The sequence below is a fragment of the Sphaeramia orbicularis genome, chromosome 13 (genome assembly GCF_902148855.1).
Source record: "Sphaeramia orbicularis chromosome 13, fSphaOr1.1, whole genome shotgun sequence".
In the NCBI taxonomy this organism is placed as follows: domain Eukaryota; kingdom Metazoa; phylum Chordata; class Actinopteri; order Kurtiformes; family Apogonidae; genus Sphaeramia; species Sphaeramia orbicularis.
The window spans coordinates 3,418,829-3,438,833 of NC_043969.1; the positions used below are offsets into that span (position 1 = coordinate 3,418,829).

The 20,005-nt window shown below is 38.2% G+C and overlaps 1 protein-coding gene across 6 annotated transcripts in view; it reads left to right on the forward strand.

Annotated features, from left to right (window-relative positions):
* Positions 1-7,872, forward strand: part of LOC115431904 (deleted in malignant brain tumors 1 protein-like) — a 28,488-nt gene extending 20,616 nt beyond the window's left edge. For all 6 annotated transcript variants that reach the window (XM_030152617.1, XM_030152622.1, XM_030152621.1 and 3 more), the window contains 3 exons: positions 6-329; positions 5,635-5,769; positions 5,881-7,872. In XM_030152617.1, coding sequence (XP_030008477.1) covers positions 6-329; positions 5,635-5,769; positions 5,881-6,224 — 803 coding nt within the window. In that variant the 3' untranslated portion in view covers positions 6,225-7,872. The remainder of the gene's footprint in view (positions 1-5; positions 330-5,634; positions 5,770-5,880) is intronic.
* The last annotated feature ends 12,133 nt before the right edge of the window (positions 7,873-20,005 follow it).

The window sequence follows — 20,005 nt, forward strand, 5'->3', positions numbered from 1 at the left end:
CCCAGTGAATCTGCACCAGCCCAGTATCTCTGTGATGTCTCCTAGCGGAGGCCTGGTGTGGGTTCCTGAAGGTGCAGAGGTCACCAGAGGTCACAGCTTTGTCATCACTTGTTCTGTCAACGCTGGATACCCCGGAGGCCGGTTCACTCTGATCTCCGACTCCGACAACATCACCACCACCGAGGCTGCGGTCAACAACTCCGCCTCCTTTAACTTTTCTGTGGCGGAGTACGAACACCAGGGAAACTACAGCTGCGTGTATGAAGTGACAGGGTCCACACGCACATTCACATCTCCACAAACAGCAGCCATTCATATCATCATTAGATGTAAGTACACCAAAATTAATGCTCATGTTGTCAGGATAATGTGCGGTCAAATTTGAATTAACCCTAGGAGGTAACTGAGTGAGTGTCTGGACCCTCCGCTCGTCTATAAACGGGTCAAAATGACCCCAGTTCAAATCAATGTGTTTCTATGACGCTTATGTCATTTTGTCAGTTAAAAATAATCATTTATATCATATTTTAGTCCACAAAAGAAGGAATGGGCAGCTGTGGAGGTAGAGCAAGTTGTCCAATAACCAAAGGGTTGGTGGTTCAAATCCCGCTCTGTCTTAGTCATGTGCCATTGTGTCCTTGGGCAACACACTTCCCCCTCCTTGCCTCCAGTGTCACTCACACTGGTGTATGAATGCGTATGAATGTTTGGTGGTGATGAGAGGGGCCGTTGACATGGACTGTCAGCCACGCCTCCATCAGTCTGCCCCAGAGCAGCTGTGGATACAGATGGAGTTGAGCACCAGCACAGTGAGAATGAGTGAGTGGATGAATAATGGATCCACTGTATACACTCTGACAATGTGTTCATAGAAAAGCACCGCATAAATCTAATCCATTACAATAATTTTATGTTTGAGATCATTTATATTTTTAACTTTTTTTTTACAATTTTAAAATGTTTTTAAAAAATATTTTTTAAAATTTGAAAAGCCAATTATATATAGTATATAATAAGATATAGTATATAATAGCAATAGAACAATGTCCACATCCATTTAGTGACTGAATCCTTTGGTTTTACTGTTAAATGAATCAAACGTTTAGATGTACTTCTATTGTAAATGAATGTGGGTCTTTTTGACCCATCTATGGAAGCCTGGGGTACTCAGACAAAAGCTACAATTTCAAAAAATCTATAAAAGGCAAGTTAAAAATTTTAATGATATGATGTCAGTAACATTTTATTTTTTCAGGAATACCTGGAATTAGGGCAGGGTATCATGGCCAATTTCCATAATCGATTTGATTTCGATTCATAAGGTTCTGAATTGATTAATCTCGATTCGATTTGATCCAATATCAATTTCAATTAGGTATTAACTGATTGATTCAGATTAATTTAGTGATATCAAAGTACAATTTTGAGTTGTAGCCTGATTACTTGACTACCGCAGTCATGCAACACATCAATACTGGAATCAATATTGATATTAGAAAGGAAATCAATATGACATTTCAGTAGGAAGGAGCTGAATCTGCTCTGACAGGACAGAAACATGTCCATGGTTCTACAGTGGATCAGAACGGGGGGGGCATATCAGTCGGACATTGTCGCTTTACTCTTCCTCTAACTCCATACTCAGCTATAGGTGATAGGATGGATCCAAGTTATCATTCCAAGAACGAGCGGCTTCTGTGACTCACCTCGGAGAACCCGGACAGCCAGTTCCTTCACACTGCGGGTTCGAGTTTGAGGCCAGGAGGACCTCCAGTGGAGGGGTTTTCCCCACCCTTCCTCTGTGTCTTTTCCACACCAGAGCCGTCACGAGTGAGACCAAGACGCACTGTCTTCCCCAGGGGTTTGCAAAACAGAGCCGGTCATGTTTCCGTGTACTCCCAGTCCTGCTCTGAAAAATCGATCTCATCCACTATTAATCGATTACGCAAAATTAAAACGAAATCGATCTAAGATCAATTAAATCGATTTTTTTTATCCAGCCCTACCTGGAATATGAAATGATAACTTTTCATTACAAAGCTTTTGGAAGAAAACAATCTCACTGGATCATTTTCACCCTCTTATGCATCAAAGGGTTAATATAGTAACCCCATCACGCAACTGCATTGGAGTTCCTTTAAATTGACATGAAATTAAATAAAAATACTATTCAACAATGTAAGAACTGCTTTTCACAACCACATGGATTAGGGTTATGGTTACTAAATTGCTGATAGATTACTGTTGGTTGAGTGTAACTAATCTGATATGCCCTGTTAGAGCTGATAATGTTACGATGCATAATGTTACAAAAAAATGTTTTTATAAAAACTGTGAAAACACAGACCCAGAATCAGACTCAGACCCTGTTTGAGACCCGCTCTGAGTCTGGGTCTCAGTCTGAGTCTGAATCTGGGTTTATGTTTTTACAGTGTGCACTAAAAATTCAATTTTACAAAGGATAATAGTTTGGAAGTTGAATTGCAATTACTGAATTATTGTGTTGTATTCAATAACTGATTGTCAGATTAAAAACTCCTTCAATAAGTGTTGTCTGCTCCGTGTCATTAACTTTCAGACTGACCTGAGTTAGTGTTGTGCTGACCCTGGTGGTCCTCTGGTGGACTGTGGTACAAACTGAAGTAGACCCCATCTGACAAGTTTGGAATTACGTAAAGAGTGACTTTTATGGAACTTACTTTAGAGCCCGACCGATTAATCGACTCTACAGTGGAATGATTACACCTTTAATCACTGAATTATTGAGTCACTGTATAATGTTATAAAATTGTTACATTATATGAAGATTTTTTTTGCCCACTTTATAATGTAATAGATGATTAAGAGTCTGGTTTTGACCAGCTCTACATGTAAAGTGTCATGAGATAACTTTTGTTATAATTTGGCACTATATAAATAAAACTTGATTGACTGACATTAAATGTTAAGTTTTAACATTATGTGCAAAAAGTTGTTACAGTATGAGTTCAGCATTTTGTAACATTATTGAACAGTTAGAACATGAGTTTTCAGAACATGTTTTTTGTAACATCATTTCAAACATACCCTTTTAAAAGCCAAAGTATTCATATGCAGCATCTTATCAGATATAAAAAGCACACCCAGCTTAACAAACCTGATCATTTGCCTCTTCCAGATCATTGTATCTCATGTGCATTAGCTGAACTGTACTCTGATCATTAATTTGACAGTCGCCCTCCAAGCACCATCTGATAATATCGTTGTAATGTTGTTCAACATGTTAAATCTTTGGTTAGATAATGCTGTATATTATCCATATAGTTTCAGAACTGAAACTGGAACAAGATTATTCACATGATACACAGTGGTATCATCATTTTACATTATATTTTCAAATCGATTTGAAACATTTGGACATTTATGTCAGGTCATTTCAGGCAAACACAAGTAAAAAGAAGACTGGGTGGTGTATTAATTATCCAGTCATTTAAAGCAGAAGAAAATGCAGCTATTTTAAACGTCTTTCAAGAATTTTTGAAACAAAATGTTCAAACAGTGTTGCCCAGTTTGCCTTGGTACATTGTAAAAAGCAGAAGTGCAACTGACCACAGCAACTCAGCTAAGAGCCAATCACATTCCACCGAGGGTTCTGCTGGTTTACAGTATGAGCGCAAAAAAAAGAAAAGGTGTAATAAGTAAATGTGAAAGCAGTGACTAAGGCTTAATAACTTCCTCTATGTTGGAGTTGAACTTCTCTATTATGTTCTCTATTAAGTTAATAATCTTGCAAAAGACAGCAACAAGGGTCATTAAGGATCAAAATTGTTAAAATTTAAAGATCTGGTAGAATTTCAGACCGCTCAGACAACAAATTACTACCAGGAAATATTCATACAAGGGAAGTGGTTCGACTGAATTTGAAAAGTTTAAAAGTAAGAAGGACAAGGAGAAGTGTTTGTGTTTGAGTTTGTGGAGTAAAATGATGGAACAGACTGAAGGTGGAGCTCAAAGGACATCCAAACATCAGCCAATTTCAAAAGAAGTTTAAAGAGATGGTTTATAGACGGAATCCAGCTGAAGAAGGGCTTTGAGGGCCAACACATGGTACTGTGGCTTTGGTTTGGTTGATGTTGTTGTTTACTTTGTCTTATTGTTTACTTTACAGTGTCTTCATTTTGGGTTGGCTTCAAGGATGCATGTATTAATTTTTGAAGTGTCTCTGTCCTCAGTTCTGTTGGACTACCTTTGTCCTGGTTCTGTCCTCAGTCCTGTTGGACTACCTTTGTCCTGGTTCTGTCCTCAGTCCTGTTGGACTACCTTTATCCTGTGTCTCTGTCCTCAGTCCTGGTGAACTACCTTTGTCCTGGTTCTGTCCCTCAGGTCCAGTCAGTGTCCTGGTCCTGTCCTCTGTAGACTGGTACCCTGTCCCCCTGTGGACACAGTGCTGTGGACAGAACCATCACACATGGGCCTATCTGGGTGCAGGACCAGGACAGTGGACCAGTTCCCCAGACTCCGTCCACTCCACTCCTGTCCTGGTCTTTGTCTTTAGTGGACTCTAACAGTTTGTGGTCCAGACTCGTATGGTTTCCATAAATCTGTGCGTCCAGGTGGAACCGGTCCAACTGAGTTCAACGGTGTCATACGTAGTCCACACCTGTATGTGGAACTGTCCACAAACATAGACAGAGTGTATGAAGGAGACATGAAAACCACAGAAGAACACACTGAGCATGTGCAGGAGGTTCTGTCCATGTGACCAAAGGGCAAAACCATAGTCAACTGTAGTGGACTGACATAATGTGGTTGTGTGTACGGGGGGGGGGGGGGGGGGGGGGTATACTCCATATATGATCACAGTACTGTAGACACAAGAGGACAAGGAGTTCATGGAACAGTGTCCATGATTGGATCTTGGACAACAACATGTCCTCACTGCTGATTGGAACAGGACAAATGAGAACATCTGATTGGCTCTGTGGAAATAGACATGCCCATATTTACTACCACAGTACTGTGGCAGCAGACACTGGCATTTATTTATTTTTCTGGTTTGGCAATATAAGTGTGTGTGTGTGTGTGTGTGTGTGTGTGTGTGTGTGTGTGAAGATGATAAGTGAGGTTAAATATTTAAAAACATCCAAGTGAATTGATTTTTTTCATCCAGCCTTATGCTGATAGGAGGCTCAAGGATCGACTGTCATGTGGAGGAGGGGTGGAATCAAATAAGTTCTATTTCCTCCCACTCCTTTTCAAATGTGCGAATGAAGTTGTTTTGCTTTCACGCATATGTATATGGTTTTCATGTTTTCCTGCCATCTGTTTTATTTTTAAGGACTAGGTAGGGTTAATTTTGTTTTGTTGCATATTCAAAATAAACTAAAACTGAACTGAAATCTAACTTATGCTGGTATGACTGAGCCTGAACAGGTCCGTCAAGGTCCCACATAGGTCCTGTTTAGTAGTTTAGTGTCTAAATAAATTCATCTGCCTGAAACCTGTATTCGTTTTCATGTGCTGATGCTCATTTTGTTTTGAATACAGTGTATTATGGTTGTAATACACTGCTGTAGTAAAGCTGTATGCAGATGATGCAGTTGTGTATATTATGTATATTTACATGTTTATTCTTCTGATGTGTTTTTCTCCTAGTTCCTTTGTTGCTACTGGTCCTTCCACCTGTTGCTGGGGGTTTGTTGCTGTTCCTGCTGGTCTTCGTGGTGATCTTTCTGATCCGAAGGAGACGATCCCATTCTGGGCAGATTGGAGCCCATGTTCAAACTCAGAGTCTGTGCTCACCATGAAACACTGACATGCTTCACTGGTTGGAAGAAATCTGCAATTCATGCTCATGATGACAAGTACTAATAGTAATCTGTTATGATTCTTGTGTTTCAGTGTTTGAGGATGACGACGGGGAAGAGGACTACATCAATGTTGATGAAGTTTATACCAAGGAACTAAATGGGCCAGCAGGAATGGGTGATGATGATGATGATGATGATGATGATGATGATGATGATCGTGATTATGAGGAAGCAGAGACTGACGGGAACTGCATGAAGTCCAAGAGGGCATGTTTCAATGTTGAGGGAAGCCAAGGAGAGGGTGAAAGTGGAGATTCCAGCGATGATGAGGCTGACTATGAAAATGTAACCCAGCCACCGTCTGAACAATATGCCGACATTTATGGAGAAAATGAAAATGTTTACGCAAACTATGAGTTTTCTGGTCATCTGTAGGGATTCATTAAACTGCAGAGGACGGCTTTTTTTTTTCAATTTACAGCTATTAAATTGAATTATAGTTTGTTTCCATTTGATACGTTTAGACGTGATGAACACATGACTCACATTCAAGACCAGAACAATTGCAACCAAAACATCTGTAAGAGATGGTTACAAATATATTCTAGAGCAGTTTCTTTGAGTAGAAAATGATCCAAGTGTGATCTGACCTAAGTACTAGATGAAGTCCACAAAGGAGCAGAGTAGTTCCTGCCATGAGATATGCATTCCATTTTGGGAATAAGGACATCATCTAAACTGTATCTGCTTGCTAGCTTGTTTTTAGTATTTTGTAATATATAGTGACAGCTAACTGGATAGCAGGGTTCCTACACATTTGACATTTCTAAATTCCATACTTTTTCCAGACCCTAATTTCCAGATGTCTTGGTAAAAACATTCCATCCAGTCTTTATATTTGGATTTACAAGCCAGTCGTCAGAGAATTTCCATCTACCCATTATGAGTTCTGCCAACAATCAAACAAGACATGTTGAATAGCTCGCTCACCAACAGTGTGTGGACATCACCTGTCCGTCAAAGCAGCAGTGAAAATTGATGACACCTAGGCGGGCCTTAAATTGGTTGGAGGAGGATAAAAGCGGGGCATTCAACTTGTCAATCTGCCCAAATGTTTTCTGGGACACGTAGCCAACTGTTTGTGCTGTCACACAAACATTTCAGCTGTGCTAGCAAGCACCTTTACAAAACAGATCGATCCATTTTTTTTTTAGATATTCATAATTTTATGTTTTAGAAAAAATAGACCATTGGAAACAGTCTGGGAAACATGAAAATTTTTCCATACATTTGTTTCCATTTTCCATAATTTTCCAGACCTGGAAATTTATAAAATCAAATTCCATACTTTTCCATACTTGTGTAGGTACCCTGGGATAGACGAATTCTCTCTAAGACCCTTTTATCTGCCAAGGAAATTGACACAAGTTGTTGTTACAGTTGTGTATATCCACCCAATGCATACATTACTTAAATAAGTTAGAATAAGTTAATGATAAATTGATTGATAAATAAACAGATAAATAAATAACTAAATTTCATGTTAAAAATGGTTAAAATGCAGTGTTTTGAAACTTGATAAGAGTAAGATGTCGTTGCCTCAAAGGATCTTTATTCTAGCTGTGAGCCATAGCCCCGTTCAGAGTGAGTGTTCTTTTCCAGAGATGATCTTCGACATAGTTATGTTGTTCGCTGAAAACCAGCTGGTCTCAGGGCAAACTGAAGTCAGAAGTAACTCAAACATGCTGAATGTGTCCTAAATGCTTGAGCCTTTGGAAATTGTTATCTTTGTGACTATTTATATGTTTATTAGCACTTAAACATAGGTTCTAAATGTTAGCTAGCTAATACTATGAATATGTCATGTAAACTTGACAGGAAGCTAACGTTTTCATGCCATGTACATGTATGTAAGCTAACTATGTGAGCGTACCAGAGAGGCTTTCAAGTCTAAGGCCGAATCCCAGTTCACCCCTTGGCCCCTCCCCCTTAGCCCTACCCCTCCATTTAGCACATTCACGTGAAGGGGTAGGGGTGTCCCAATTCTTGATGAGTCAGAGGGGAGGGGCTAAGGGGGAGGGCTGTTGAGATTTTTCAGGACCACACTACAAACAGAGGGGTATGAGAAATCTCCTTTAATTCTGTTTGAATCATCAGTCAGATGGAGGTAAACACAGCAAAAAAGTGCAGCAGTGACGAAAGAAACACAAATGTATGGATTTTCTTTGCAAACAACATAATAATTTGATCGACCGTTTAATGCGGTTTCAATTTATTATAGATCATATTTCTGCTGTTTGTGGTTGATAGTCACAAAAAGATGCCCAAATCCCATGGAACAAAGATGGTTCCAGCTGCTGATGACATGGGGAATTCTGTCGCAAACAAAGTTTTCGCATCTGTTTATATCGACATGGATGACTGCTGATGATGTAGCAGGTCTGGAAGGGTTGGACCATTTCATAGGGGAATGTTTCAGCCCCTACCCCTTACAACTGTGTTTAAAAGGGTAGGGGTACGGGGTGAACTGGGATTGGGCCTCAGAGTTCCAGTCCAAGCCAAGTCTGAAGTCTATAATGGGATTAATGAGCGCTGCATGCCAGTCATTCTGCTTTGAACACAGCATAGCTACATGTATCTCAGAAATCCAAAGCTGTACTGTATTAACATCCCTTCTTTAACAAATAGCAACAATGATGCAATATGAAAAAATGACCACAATAAAAGCTTTTCTTTAAAAAAAAAAAAAAAAAAACTTGTATTTTTCATTGCGATAACATTAACTGTCATATTTCACACTCTTTCAGTTACTGATTGGCTGGATAGCGCAACGTTTTCTATTACACAGTTTTTAGTTTTCAAATTTTGATGAGTAATTGTAATTGTCATTAACAGGGAGGATATAAGTTAAGGGAAATAACAAATTTTAAGATCCAAAGATGTCGAACTGTGAAGAAAAGATTCTGTTTATCAAATAACGGTGTAAAACTATGGAACTATGGAAGCGATTAGTTACCATAATCTAAATTAAAATGCATTTGTAGAATTTTTTTTTTTTTTTTCATTTTAAGGACATGGCTGCATTATTTGACTCATAAATAAAAAATATTAATAAGTTATCCAGTCTGCATTTTCTTATTCAAGACTGCTCATTCTTTAACTTAATTAAAATGAAAAAGAAAAACACATTTGAGGTTTAATTTTAAAAACCTGCCCCAGCAAATACTTACCAAAATTCAATTTGAAATCTAAAATTCGAAAATTCAAATGCATTCGCAAAAATGCTTTCTCATTTTAAGAATGTGGCTGCATTATTTGACTCATAAATAAAATGAGTAATCAATAATCCAGTCTGCATTTTCATTTTCTTATTCATGTTGCACATTTTATGACACAATCCAAAAGAAAACAGAGGACATTGCCTTTTCATTTTTGTGGTCTGCCCTGCAAAAAAGATACCATAATTCGAAAATGAATTCGCAAAGTAAGCGGTGCAGCAGAGTGACGTCAGCAGCAGCTCTTCACCTCTGTACTGACTGAGGTGGGTATGGGGGGGAGGGGGCTGTGGACATGTGACGCTGGATCTGAACCAGCTCCGTGTAAGGATCATGGAACTAGTTTGGTTTACAGAACTCAGACCCAAGCTGTGCTCCCACCTCCAGGCCCCCCTTAGCACCCTCAAAGCCCCGCCTCCTGTGGGGCTTGGAGGTGCTCTGAACCACAGTGACCTGGGAGACCAGACCGCACCTCCATGGACCTCGGATCTAGTTCCGAATAACGCTCTGCAAGTCCGACAGCAGCCAGCGTTCGGAGCTCGGCTTCCTGCAGGGCACGACGCAGCGATGTGGGAGTTGGAGTTGGTAATTAATGAAGTCAAACAAAATGACATTCACTAGCATTAAAGGAAATATAAACAGCAGAAGAGTGCAAATGTGTATTTATTTATGCCTCATGACTTGGAACCAGATCCAAGGTCCGCAGAGGTGCGGTCTGGTCTCCCAGGTCACTGTGGTTCAGAGTACCTCCAAGCCCCACAGGAGCCGGGGCTTTGAGGGCGCTAAGGGGGGGCTTAGAGGTGGGAGCATAGCTTCGGTCTGAGTTCTGTAATTCAAACTAGTTCCATGATCCTTAAACAGAACTGGTTCAGATCCAGCATCATATGTCCATAGCCCCGCGCCCTCCATACCCCCACACCCACCTCAGTCAGTACAGAGGTGAAGAGCTGCTGCTGACGTCACTCTGCTGCACCACTTACTTTTCGAATTCATTTTCGAATTATGGTATCTTTTTTGCAGGGCAGACCACGAAAATGAAAAAGCAATGTCCTCTGTTTTCTTTTTGATTGTGTCATAAAATGTGCAACATGAATAAGAAAAAACTGAAAATGCAGACTGGATGATTGGCTACTCATTTTATTTATGAGTCAAATAATGCAGCCACATTCTTAAAATGAAAAAGCATTTTTGTTTATGCATTTGAATTTTCAAATTATAGATTTCAGATTGAATTTTGGTAACTATTTGCTGGGGTATGTTTTGAAAATTAAATCTCAAATGTGTTTTTTCTTTTTAATTAAGAAAAATAATGAGCGGTCTTGAATAATGAATTATTATTTTAATTTAGATAGCTGAAGTCGTAAGTTTTTTCACATATTAGTCAGTAGCAGTTAATGTTTTAAGATAATTCCTGTGTTTCACTAGATTTCTTTGTTTCACTGGTTAGTGGTAAAGTTCTTAGAATAGTATGGGTCAAATCTTGGTCAACAAACTAAACTGACAGATGTATGAACACAGGACTTGGGTTTTACCTTAGGCACACTTTTAAATACACATGCACACATGGGAGTGTAAACCACAGGAGATAAGATGGAAACAATGTCAGTATAGGGTTAAACATCTGCTTGACTTTAGAGTCAGATGACACCACTCCATTTATTGTGACCCTAACCCACTTAGCCCACAAGGGGTCAGCCCAGAGCTTGAAGATCAGTTTACAAGGATGATAAAAGTGACGTGCATTTGAATGTCTGGGTCCATTTCCTGCTGGGTGTGGATCCTCAGCTGAGTTCTATTTTGTTTGTGGTCAGATCAAGTAAAAAAAAAAAATCTATCTATCTATCTATCTATCTATCTATCTATCTATCTTATCTATCTATCTATCTATCTATCTATCTATCTATATATATATATATATACCCACACACACACCATATATATATGATATATATATATATATATATATATATATAATATATATATATATATATATATATATATATATATATGAGACTGAAAGAATCCAGACTTATTCTTGGAGCTTCCAACAAAAGAACATGTTAACAATAAGAAAATTAAAATGCAGATTGGATAATTTATTAATAATTTTATTTATGAGTCAAATAATGCAAGCCATATTCTTAAAATGAAAAACCATTTCTTTAAATGCATTTTAATTTAGATGATGGTAAACTAATCGCTTCCTTATGGACAGACTGAGTGTGGAGCTGAAACAATGTCCAAACAACAAACAGTTTAAAAATAAATACAAACAAATGATTTTTACAAAATACAGAGATGAAAGGGCTTGAGGGGGGGATCCTGTTGTTTTTCAGAGTGGGGGCTTGCCACATGTGTGTTGATAATATCTAGTTTAAATATGGATATGAATATATTTGTAACCCTGTCTCATGTGCCGATGGGGCAGGGCCTGAGTTACTCTTATGATATTCCCTTTTTTGTTATGCTTTTAAATTAAATATGAATACTTGAATAAAACAACGCAACAAAAGTTAAAATGTAAAGACTCTTCTTTAGTTGAATGAATTTTTTAAGTTCAAACTAAATAAAAGAAAAAGAAATACATCACTTGGGTACAGTGAGAGTATTAATATTTAACAGAAATGGTTCCCGGTTTTCTGTTATTCAGTCTCTAATATGTAAATCATGAAATAAAATTTAACAGGGAAAAAAATGTATATGATGGACACACACACACACACACACACACACACACACACACACACACACACACACCTGGTCCACAACAGTCTCTACAAGTCACATAAAACCCCTGTTGCAGGCCTGTGTCGTAGCTTGGGTGTGTTGGGGCCAAAAAACAAACTGGTCGTTTCACTTTAAAGGTGCTGTACAGACTTTCTGTGTGATCTTGAAAAGTCTCATTTTTATCCATATACCTGACTGCCAGAAATCATATATATTCTACAGAAAGGGTAAGGTCATTTCTGGCTTACTCTGACTACATTTTAATGAACATAAAGTAAATGACCTGTTTGACCAGTCCCGTGCTGCAGTTATAGGTCCTGCTTGAATAGGGAGAGTCCAGGGAATGACAACTGCCCCGCCCCTGACTTGTGCTGAATGCTTCTATGACAGGCTGTGTGGTTGCTTGTTTCAAAATATTTCAATTAATAAAAGTTATAAGGTGAAAGAATACAATGAATGTGCACTTATCGCTACTGTTCGCATGAATATATTCCTGCCTGTTCGTTTCTTCCGCTTCGTACTAGCCGCCATTCTGTCATATTCTGACAGATATGCAATGCGCATGCGTAGATGAGATCTGGAACATAACGACCGCATACGAAAGGGCCAACCGCGTCGCTGCAATCCACTTTAACCCTTTCATGCATGAATTATGAGACCCTTAATCAAGATTTTTTTTCCTGAGTGTTTTTATTTCTCTTTAGGCATGAAAAAAACATGCCTAAAGAAATTTTTTTTCTGAATCTATTTTTCAAGGAGCTGCAAAAATGTCCACTCAGCTGGACACCATGCATTTAATTTTTGAAGCAAATAAACATGTATTTACTGACATATTAAGTGAAAACTATGAAATAAAAACATTTTAATGCTTATTGTAGGTAATTAATTTATCAGATGGGGTAGTTGTTTGTTTACATGCTTTACTAGTTGGTCTGATAAATGAATTACCTACAATAATTATATGTGGAAGACAGTATGAACCTTTACCAGACATTTTTAATGCTGCTAATCTAATGTTTTCTCACATTTTAACACTCATATTAGTTTAAGGGCCACATACAGCCTAATATGATATACATGTAAAGTGGGCCGGACGAGTAAAAAAATATAAATTATAGGATAAGAACTTAGTCAAATTCTGTGATGAAAATGTTTACATCTAGGAATTGTACTCAAACTTAACATGAACAAACATGAACCTGAACATTCTTAAGTAAAATAAGTACAATGTTAACATAGGGCTGCACAATTTTGGAAAAAAAAAAAAAAAAAATCCCGATTTTTTCCTCTAAAAACTCGATTTTCGATTTTGATTTTTGGGTAAACCTACAAAAGACAACAGAAGTCACCGTGTCGTTTTCGTGAGCAGCCCACAATGCAAGGCACTGCTCTGACCTCAAATATGTGATGGTATCACGTGATGAACCCACAGAAGTTTATTTTTTCTTACTTAAATCTTTATTGAATGAAGTAGAGTATACAGACAATGTATACAACAAGAAAATAACATAAGTAATTCAATAATAATTAAATGCTCTAAAACTACACAATCAGGTTGACCTCAATACTCTTATTATAATGTATAAAGCCCATGAACATATGCTCCCCTACAGTCTACAGGAGATGTTTGAGCCCAGGCAAAGTAATTATAATTTAAGGGGAACTGAAATCTACAAGAAAATTAAGTGTAGAACAAACATAAAAAGTCAGTGTATCTCTGTTTGAGGGGTACATCTGTGGAATAATCTGGAGCAAAACTTAAAAATGTCTTCTTCTATCTGTGCATTTAAAAGGATGTATAATATAGAACATTAGAAGTACGCACAAAATAAGATATTATAGTTAATTGGTTACCATGATAGGAAGATAGTATTAACTTTATTGATCATTGTATTTGGAGTAAATATTTGGGGTGGATATGTATATTATAGTTTATATTGAAAACGGTTGATTATTGTAAATCTGATTGTGTATGAGGTGACTAAAAAAAGTGTATATGAATGGTTTTTATGGATGTTTTGTGTTAGAGTAAAAAATATGCAGAGGAAAATGTGCGTTAACAAAGCAAAGGAGGCGGATTTAGTTTGATTATTAGTTTGTAAAAAGGGGGTGGGAGTCAATAAGTTTTACTTCTTCCCACTCCTTTTCGAGCGCAAAAAAATTGTATGTATTTATTTGTTTTGACCACGTTGTATGATTCTTTGTTATCTGATGATTCTGTGTGCTCGAAATAAACTACTACTACTACTACTACTACTACTAAGTTTGCCAGGGGGAATACACTATAATACAATGTCCAAATCAGAGCAAATACTTCTGTTTTTCATAACCTTTTTGTTTCCAGATTTATCTAACAGCTTTAAAGTTCAACATCTTTCAAAAAATAAATAATATTTGGTTTTGTGTTACAGAACTTACATTTGTGAATGAAAAATTTAGCAAGTAAGAGGACAAAATTTTATATATATATATATACACACACACACACACATATATATATATATATATATATATATATATATATATATATATATATATATACATACATACATACATTTATTTGTTTATTTTATTTTTATTTTTATTTAATTTTATTGATTTTTATTTTTTTCTCTTTTCTTGGTATCTGGGCCCACAGCAGTGATACCAGTGTAAGTCAGTGACAGGTATCAGTCGTGCGTGCGTGGACCACGTAATATGAGTGAACCCCATGTGGTTCTGTTTAAACTGGGGGATCCGTGCATAGAACAGACTGACCCAGGACACACTGGAGGGATTGTATCTGTGGAGCTGGTGGATGTGTGTGGGCACAGGGCTGTGTGGGCTCCTCTGCTGAGGCTGATGACCCGAGACCCGGACCCGGTTCGGAAGAAGACACTACAGTACGGATCCGGGACAATGGAAGATGAGTGATCAACAACAGTTTGTTTTTACACTATACAGTTTAGAGACAGTTTTCTGAACATTCACATACTTACAATTACCTCTGGGCTGGACACAAAGTTCTTCACATCAGGTAACTGGCCGTTCACCATAAAAATAAAAACTTTAGGCCAGCAAATCACTCCAATATAGACTCAGTCCGGGTAACTGGTCTGGTTTTTTTTTTCGTTTTAACGGGTGTCTGTCTTCTCGCTCTGCTCACGAGACCCACCTCATCCCGCTATCTCCCACCCCTTGACCTCAGACTGGCCTGTGATTGGCTCAAGTCACCAGAGCTTTACACATGCCAATACAATCAAAGAAAGTAGTGATTGACAACTCACTAAACAAGTAATAATGCTGTGAGCCGAAGTAACAGAATGACTCATATTTCACAAACACGACCTAAATCAGCAGTAACTTACTCTTCTTCTTTTTTTAACATATCTATCTATCTATCTATCTATCTATCTATCTATCTATCTATCTATCTATCTATCTATCTATCTATCTATCTATCTATCTAATGAAATGTCAACTAATATTTTAACACATTACTTCTTTCACATTTTTAAATTGTTCCGTATTTTAACCATATTTTTTGAATTTTTACACACTTCAATACATAATGAACTTTTATGAATTATGACTATGTGTTATCAAAATAAATTAACTTCTTTAGCGAGGGCTACATATTATTACTATAGTACTATAAAGGACAATATAGAATATTATATGTATTCATATTATATATGTATATGCGTTTGTTTGTTTTTTAATATCTGAGTGTTGATACTGGTATAATAATTTGTGCACTGGGTATTATTTTATTAGTGTATATAGGAACAAGGATGTGTGATATTATTATTATTATTATTATTATTATTATTATTATTATTATTATTATTATTATTATTAAATTGATATTCATCCAAAATAATAATTGCTATATAGAGATCATAAGGAATAGAGATTGGGGGTAGGAGTAGATAAGTTTGGACTTCTTCCTACTCCTTTTTAAGCATGTTTAATTTCATTTATTTTCTTTTATCTATCTCTTTCTTTGTTTTTATTTACTTATCAACCTTTTATGTATCATTACTGATATTTTGTTGGTTGATTTTGTTTTGATTTCACTGTCTCCATGTTCAAAATAAAGATTTCAATCAATCAGTAAACTGAAGGAGGGGCTTATGTAGCTCAGTAGGTAGCATGCCCCCTCACCTCCTACTGCCCCCCCCCCCCCCCACCACCACCACCTGTAGGTGTGGATGGGACAGTGTCTGGTTGTTGGTCTGTGTTTGTGTTGGTGCTGTGCTGAACTGGAGACAGGTCCAGGGGGGACGCCACCTACACCTGTCTGTAGCATGGAGAAGCACCAGCACCCCACAACGCTTATGAAGACTGGATGAATGAATGAATGAATGAATGAAAGAACGAATGACAGAATGAATGAATAAGTGGATGAATGAAAGAACGAATGACAGAATGAATGAATAAGTGGATGAATGAAAGAACGAATGACAGAATGAATGAATGAATGAATGAATGAATGAACAAATGAATGAATGAACGAACTAATGAATGAATGAATAAATGAATGAACAAATGAATGAATGAATAAATGAATGAATGAATGAATGAACAACTAATTGAAACAAAAGAATGAATGGATGAATTAAGAAACAAATGTATGAATAATGAACTGATGAGTGAATGACTGAACTAATGAATGAATGAATAAATGAACAAAACAACAAAGAAACAAATGAATGTATGAACATATGAATGAACGAATGAATGAATGAATGAACAAATGATGAAGGGATGAATGAATGAATAAATGAACATACAAATGAATGAATGAATGAACAAATGAATGAATGAATGAATGAAGTAGCAAATGAATGAATGAATGAACAAAAAAATGAATGAACAAACAAATGATTGAAAGAATTATTGAATGAATGAACAAATGAATAAATGACTGGGACTGTTTGTACTTTTTCACATCAGAATACAGTGACTTTTCAGATTCCTTCTGGTTAAAGGTCTAAACCTGTTTTATAAATATACATATATTTGTGTAATTATTCAATAACACTTCATTTTATCAAAGATTGGGAAATTGAACACATTTTTTTCTTTGAAATGAATCATTAACAAAACTGTTACATTCATTACTTATTCATATATATTACTTATTACTCCAAAAATGGCTTGATCTGTAAAATGTAGTCCTGAATATAAAAAACACCCTGAAATGTTTTTGTTTCATCTGATAGTAAATCAGTCTAAATAGAAAGAATGGAAAGAAGAGAAGCATTCCATCGAAAAATGACCCAGATGATTATTGATTATTGAAATGGTTGTCAATTAATTCAGTATTTGACAAATAATCCTTTAGTCCACTCATGGTTTGAAGCTCTAACCATCTTTTATTTGCTCCAGTTTTATTATTATGATGATGATGTCATGCACACAGACGTGGGTTCCAGTTCTACCCAGTGATGTCAGAACCCTAACCCCGTAAACCCCCTCCAGGCTGGTGGTGTCAGAAGAACAGCAGCCATGTTGGATGGCCCCGTCTATTCCTGTCTCTGCCACCCCCCACTTCACTGACACACTGCTCTATTTTTACTTTGGTGTTTAACTCCTCAGTCTGTTCTTCAGTATTTATTTCCTACGTACTCTGAACACTTGAGTCTGGCTCCGCCTACAGCAGGTCTAATGCAAAATTAAGATTTTTGGGTCAAATATGAGTTTTTTTTCTGGGTTGGTTCATATTCCACATTAAATGTAACTACTATCATTTTGAGTCTGAACTGAATGTGACCCTAAAGTGACCCACATGCACGAAAGAAGTCCAGAAGTGACCCACATGCACTAAAGAGGTCCTAAAGTGACCCACATGCACGAAAGAAGTCCAGAAGTGACCCAAATGCACTAAAGAGGTCCAGAAGTGACCCACATGCACGAAAGAAGTCCAGAAGTGACCCATATGCACTGAAAAGGTCCTGAAGTGACCCACATGCACGAAAGAAGTCCAGAAGTGACCCACATGCACAAAAGAAGTCCAGAAGTGACCCACATGCACTGAAGAGGTCCTGAAGTGACCCACATGCCCGGAAGAGGTCCTAAAGTGACCCACATGCACTAAAGAGCTCCAGAAGTGACCCACATGCACTGAAGAGATCTTGAAGTGACCCACATGCACTAAAGAGGTCCAGAAGTGACCCACATGGACTAAAGAGGTCCAGAAGTGACCCACATGCACTGAAGAGGTCTTGAAGTGACCCACATGGACTAAAGAGGTCCTGATGGAATACAAGACCACGCAGGCACACCCCGTGTTTACAGAAGGAAATATGGTCTTTAAGGGTTAAAGGTGGACGTTTGGTCTTTAAGGGTTAAAGGTGGACGTTTGGTCTTTAAGGGTTAAAGGTGGACGTTTGGGTCTGTAAGGGTTAAAGGTGGATGTTTGGGTCTTTAAGGGTTAAAAGTGGACGTTTGGTCTTTAAGGGTTAAAGGTGGACGCTTGGGTCTGTAAGGGTTAAAGGTGGACGCTTCGGTCTGTAAGGGTTAAAGGTGGACGTTTGGGTCTGTAAGGGTTAAACGTGGACGTTTGGGTCTTAAAGGGTTAAAAGTGGACGTTTGGGTCTTTAAGGGTTAAAGGAGGACGTTTGTGTCTGTAAGGGTTAAAGGTGGATGTTTGGGTCTGTAAGGGTTAAAGGTGGACGTTTGGGTCTTTAAGGGTTAAAAGTGGACGTTTGGTCTTTAAGGGTTAAAGGTGTGGACGTTTGGGTCTTTAAGGGTTAAAAGTGGACGTTTGGGTCTGTAAGGGTTAAAAGTGGACGTTTGGTCTTTAAGGGTTAAAGGTGGACGCTTGGGTCTGTAAGGGTAAAAGGTGGACGCTTGGGTCTGTAAGGGTTAAAGGTGGACGTTTGGGTCTGTAAGGGTTAAAGGTGGACGTTTGGGTCTTTAAGGGTTAAAAGTGGACGTTTGGTCTTTAAGGGTTAAAGGTGGACGTTTGGGTCTTAAGGGTTAGAGGAGGACGTTTGGGTCTTTAAGGGTTAAGGGAGGACGTTTGGGTCTGTAAGGGTTAAAGGTGGACGTTTGGGTCTGTAAGGGTTAAAGTGGACGTTTGGTCTTTAAGGGTTAAAGGTGGACGTTTGGGTCTTTAAAGGTTAGAGGAGGACGTTTGGGTCTTTAAGGGTTAAAGGAGGGACGTTTGGGTCTGTAAGGTTAAGGTGGACGTTTGGGTCTTTAAGGGTTAAAAGTGGACGTTTGGTCTTTAAGGGTTAAAGGTGGACGTTTGGGTCTTTAAAGGTTAGAGGAGGACATTTGTGTCTTTTAAGGGTTAAAGGAGGATGTTTGGGTCTGTAAGGGTTAAAGGTGGAACGTTTGGGTCTTTAAGGGTTAAAGGAGGACGTTTGAGTCTGTAAGGGTTAAAGGTGGACGTTTGGGTCTGTAAGGGTTAAAGGTGGACGTTTGGGTCTTTAAGGGTTAAAGGAGGACGTTTGGGTCTGTAAGGGTTAAGGGAGGACGTTTGGTCTGTAAGGGTTAAAGGTGGACGTTTGGGTCTGTAAGGGTTAAAGGAGGACGTATGGGTCTGTAAGGGTTAAAGGTGGACGTTTGGGGTCTGTAAGGGTTAAAGGTGGACGTTTTGGTCTTTAAGGGTTAAAGGTGGACGCTTGGGTCTGTAAGGGTTAAAGGTGGATGTTTGGGTCTGTAAGGGTTAAAAGCGGACGTTTGGTCTTTAAGGGTTAAAGGTGGACGTTTGGGTCTGTAAGGGTTAAAGGTGGACGCTTGGGTCTGTAAGGGTTAAAGGTGGACGTTTGGGTCTGTAAGGGTTAAAGGTGGACGTTTGGGTCTTTAAGGGTTAAAAGTGGACGTTTGGTCTTTAAGGGTTAAAGGTGGACGTTTGGTCTTTAAGGGTTAAAGGAGGACGTTTGGGTCTGTAAGGGTTAAAGGTGGACGTTTGGGTCTTGAAGGGTTAAAGGAGGACGTTTGGGTCTGTAAGGGTTAAAGGTGGACGTTTGGGTCTGTAAGGGTTAAAAGTGGACGTTTGGTCTTTAAGGGTTAAAGGTGGACGCTTGGGTCTGTAAGGGTTAAAGGTGGACGCTTGGGTCTGTAAGGGTTAAAGGTGGATGTTTGGGTCTTTAAGGTTAAAAGTGGAACGTTTGGTCTTTAAGGGTTAAAGGAGGACGTTTGGGTCTGTAAGGGTTAAAGGTGGACGTTTGGGTCTGTAAGGGTTAAAGGAGGACGTATGGGTCTGTAAGGGTTAAAGGT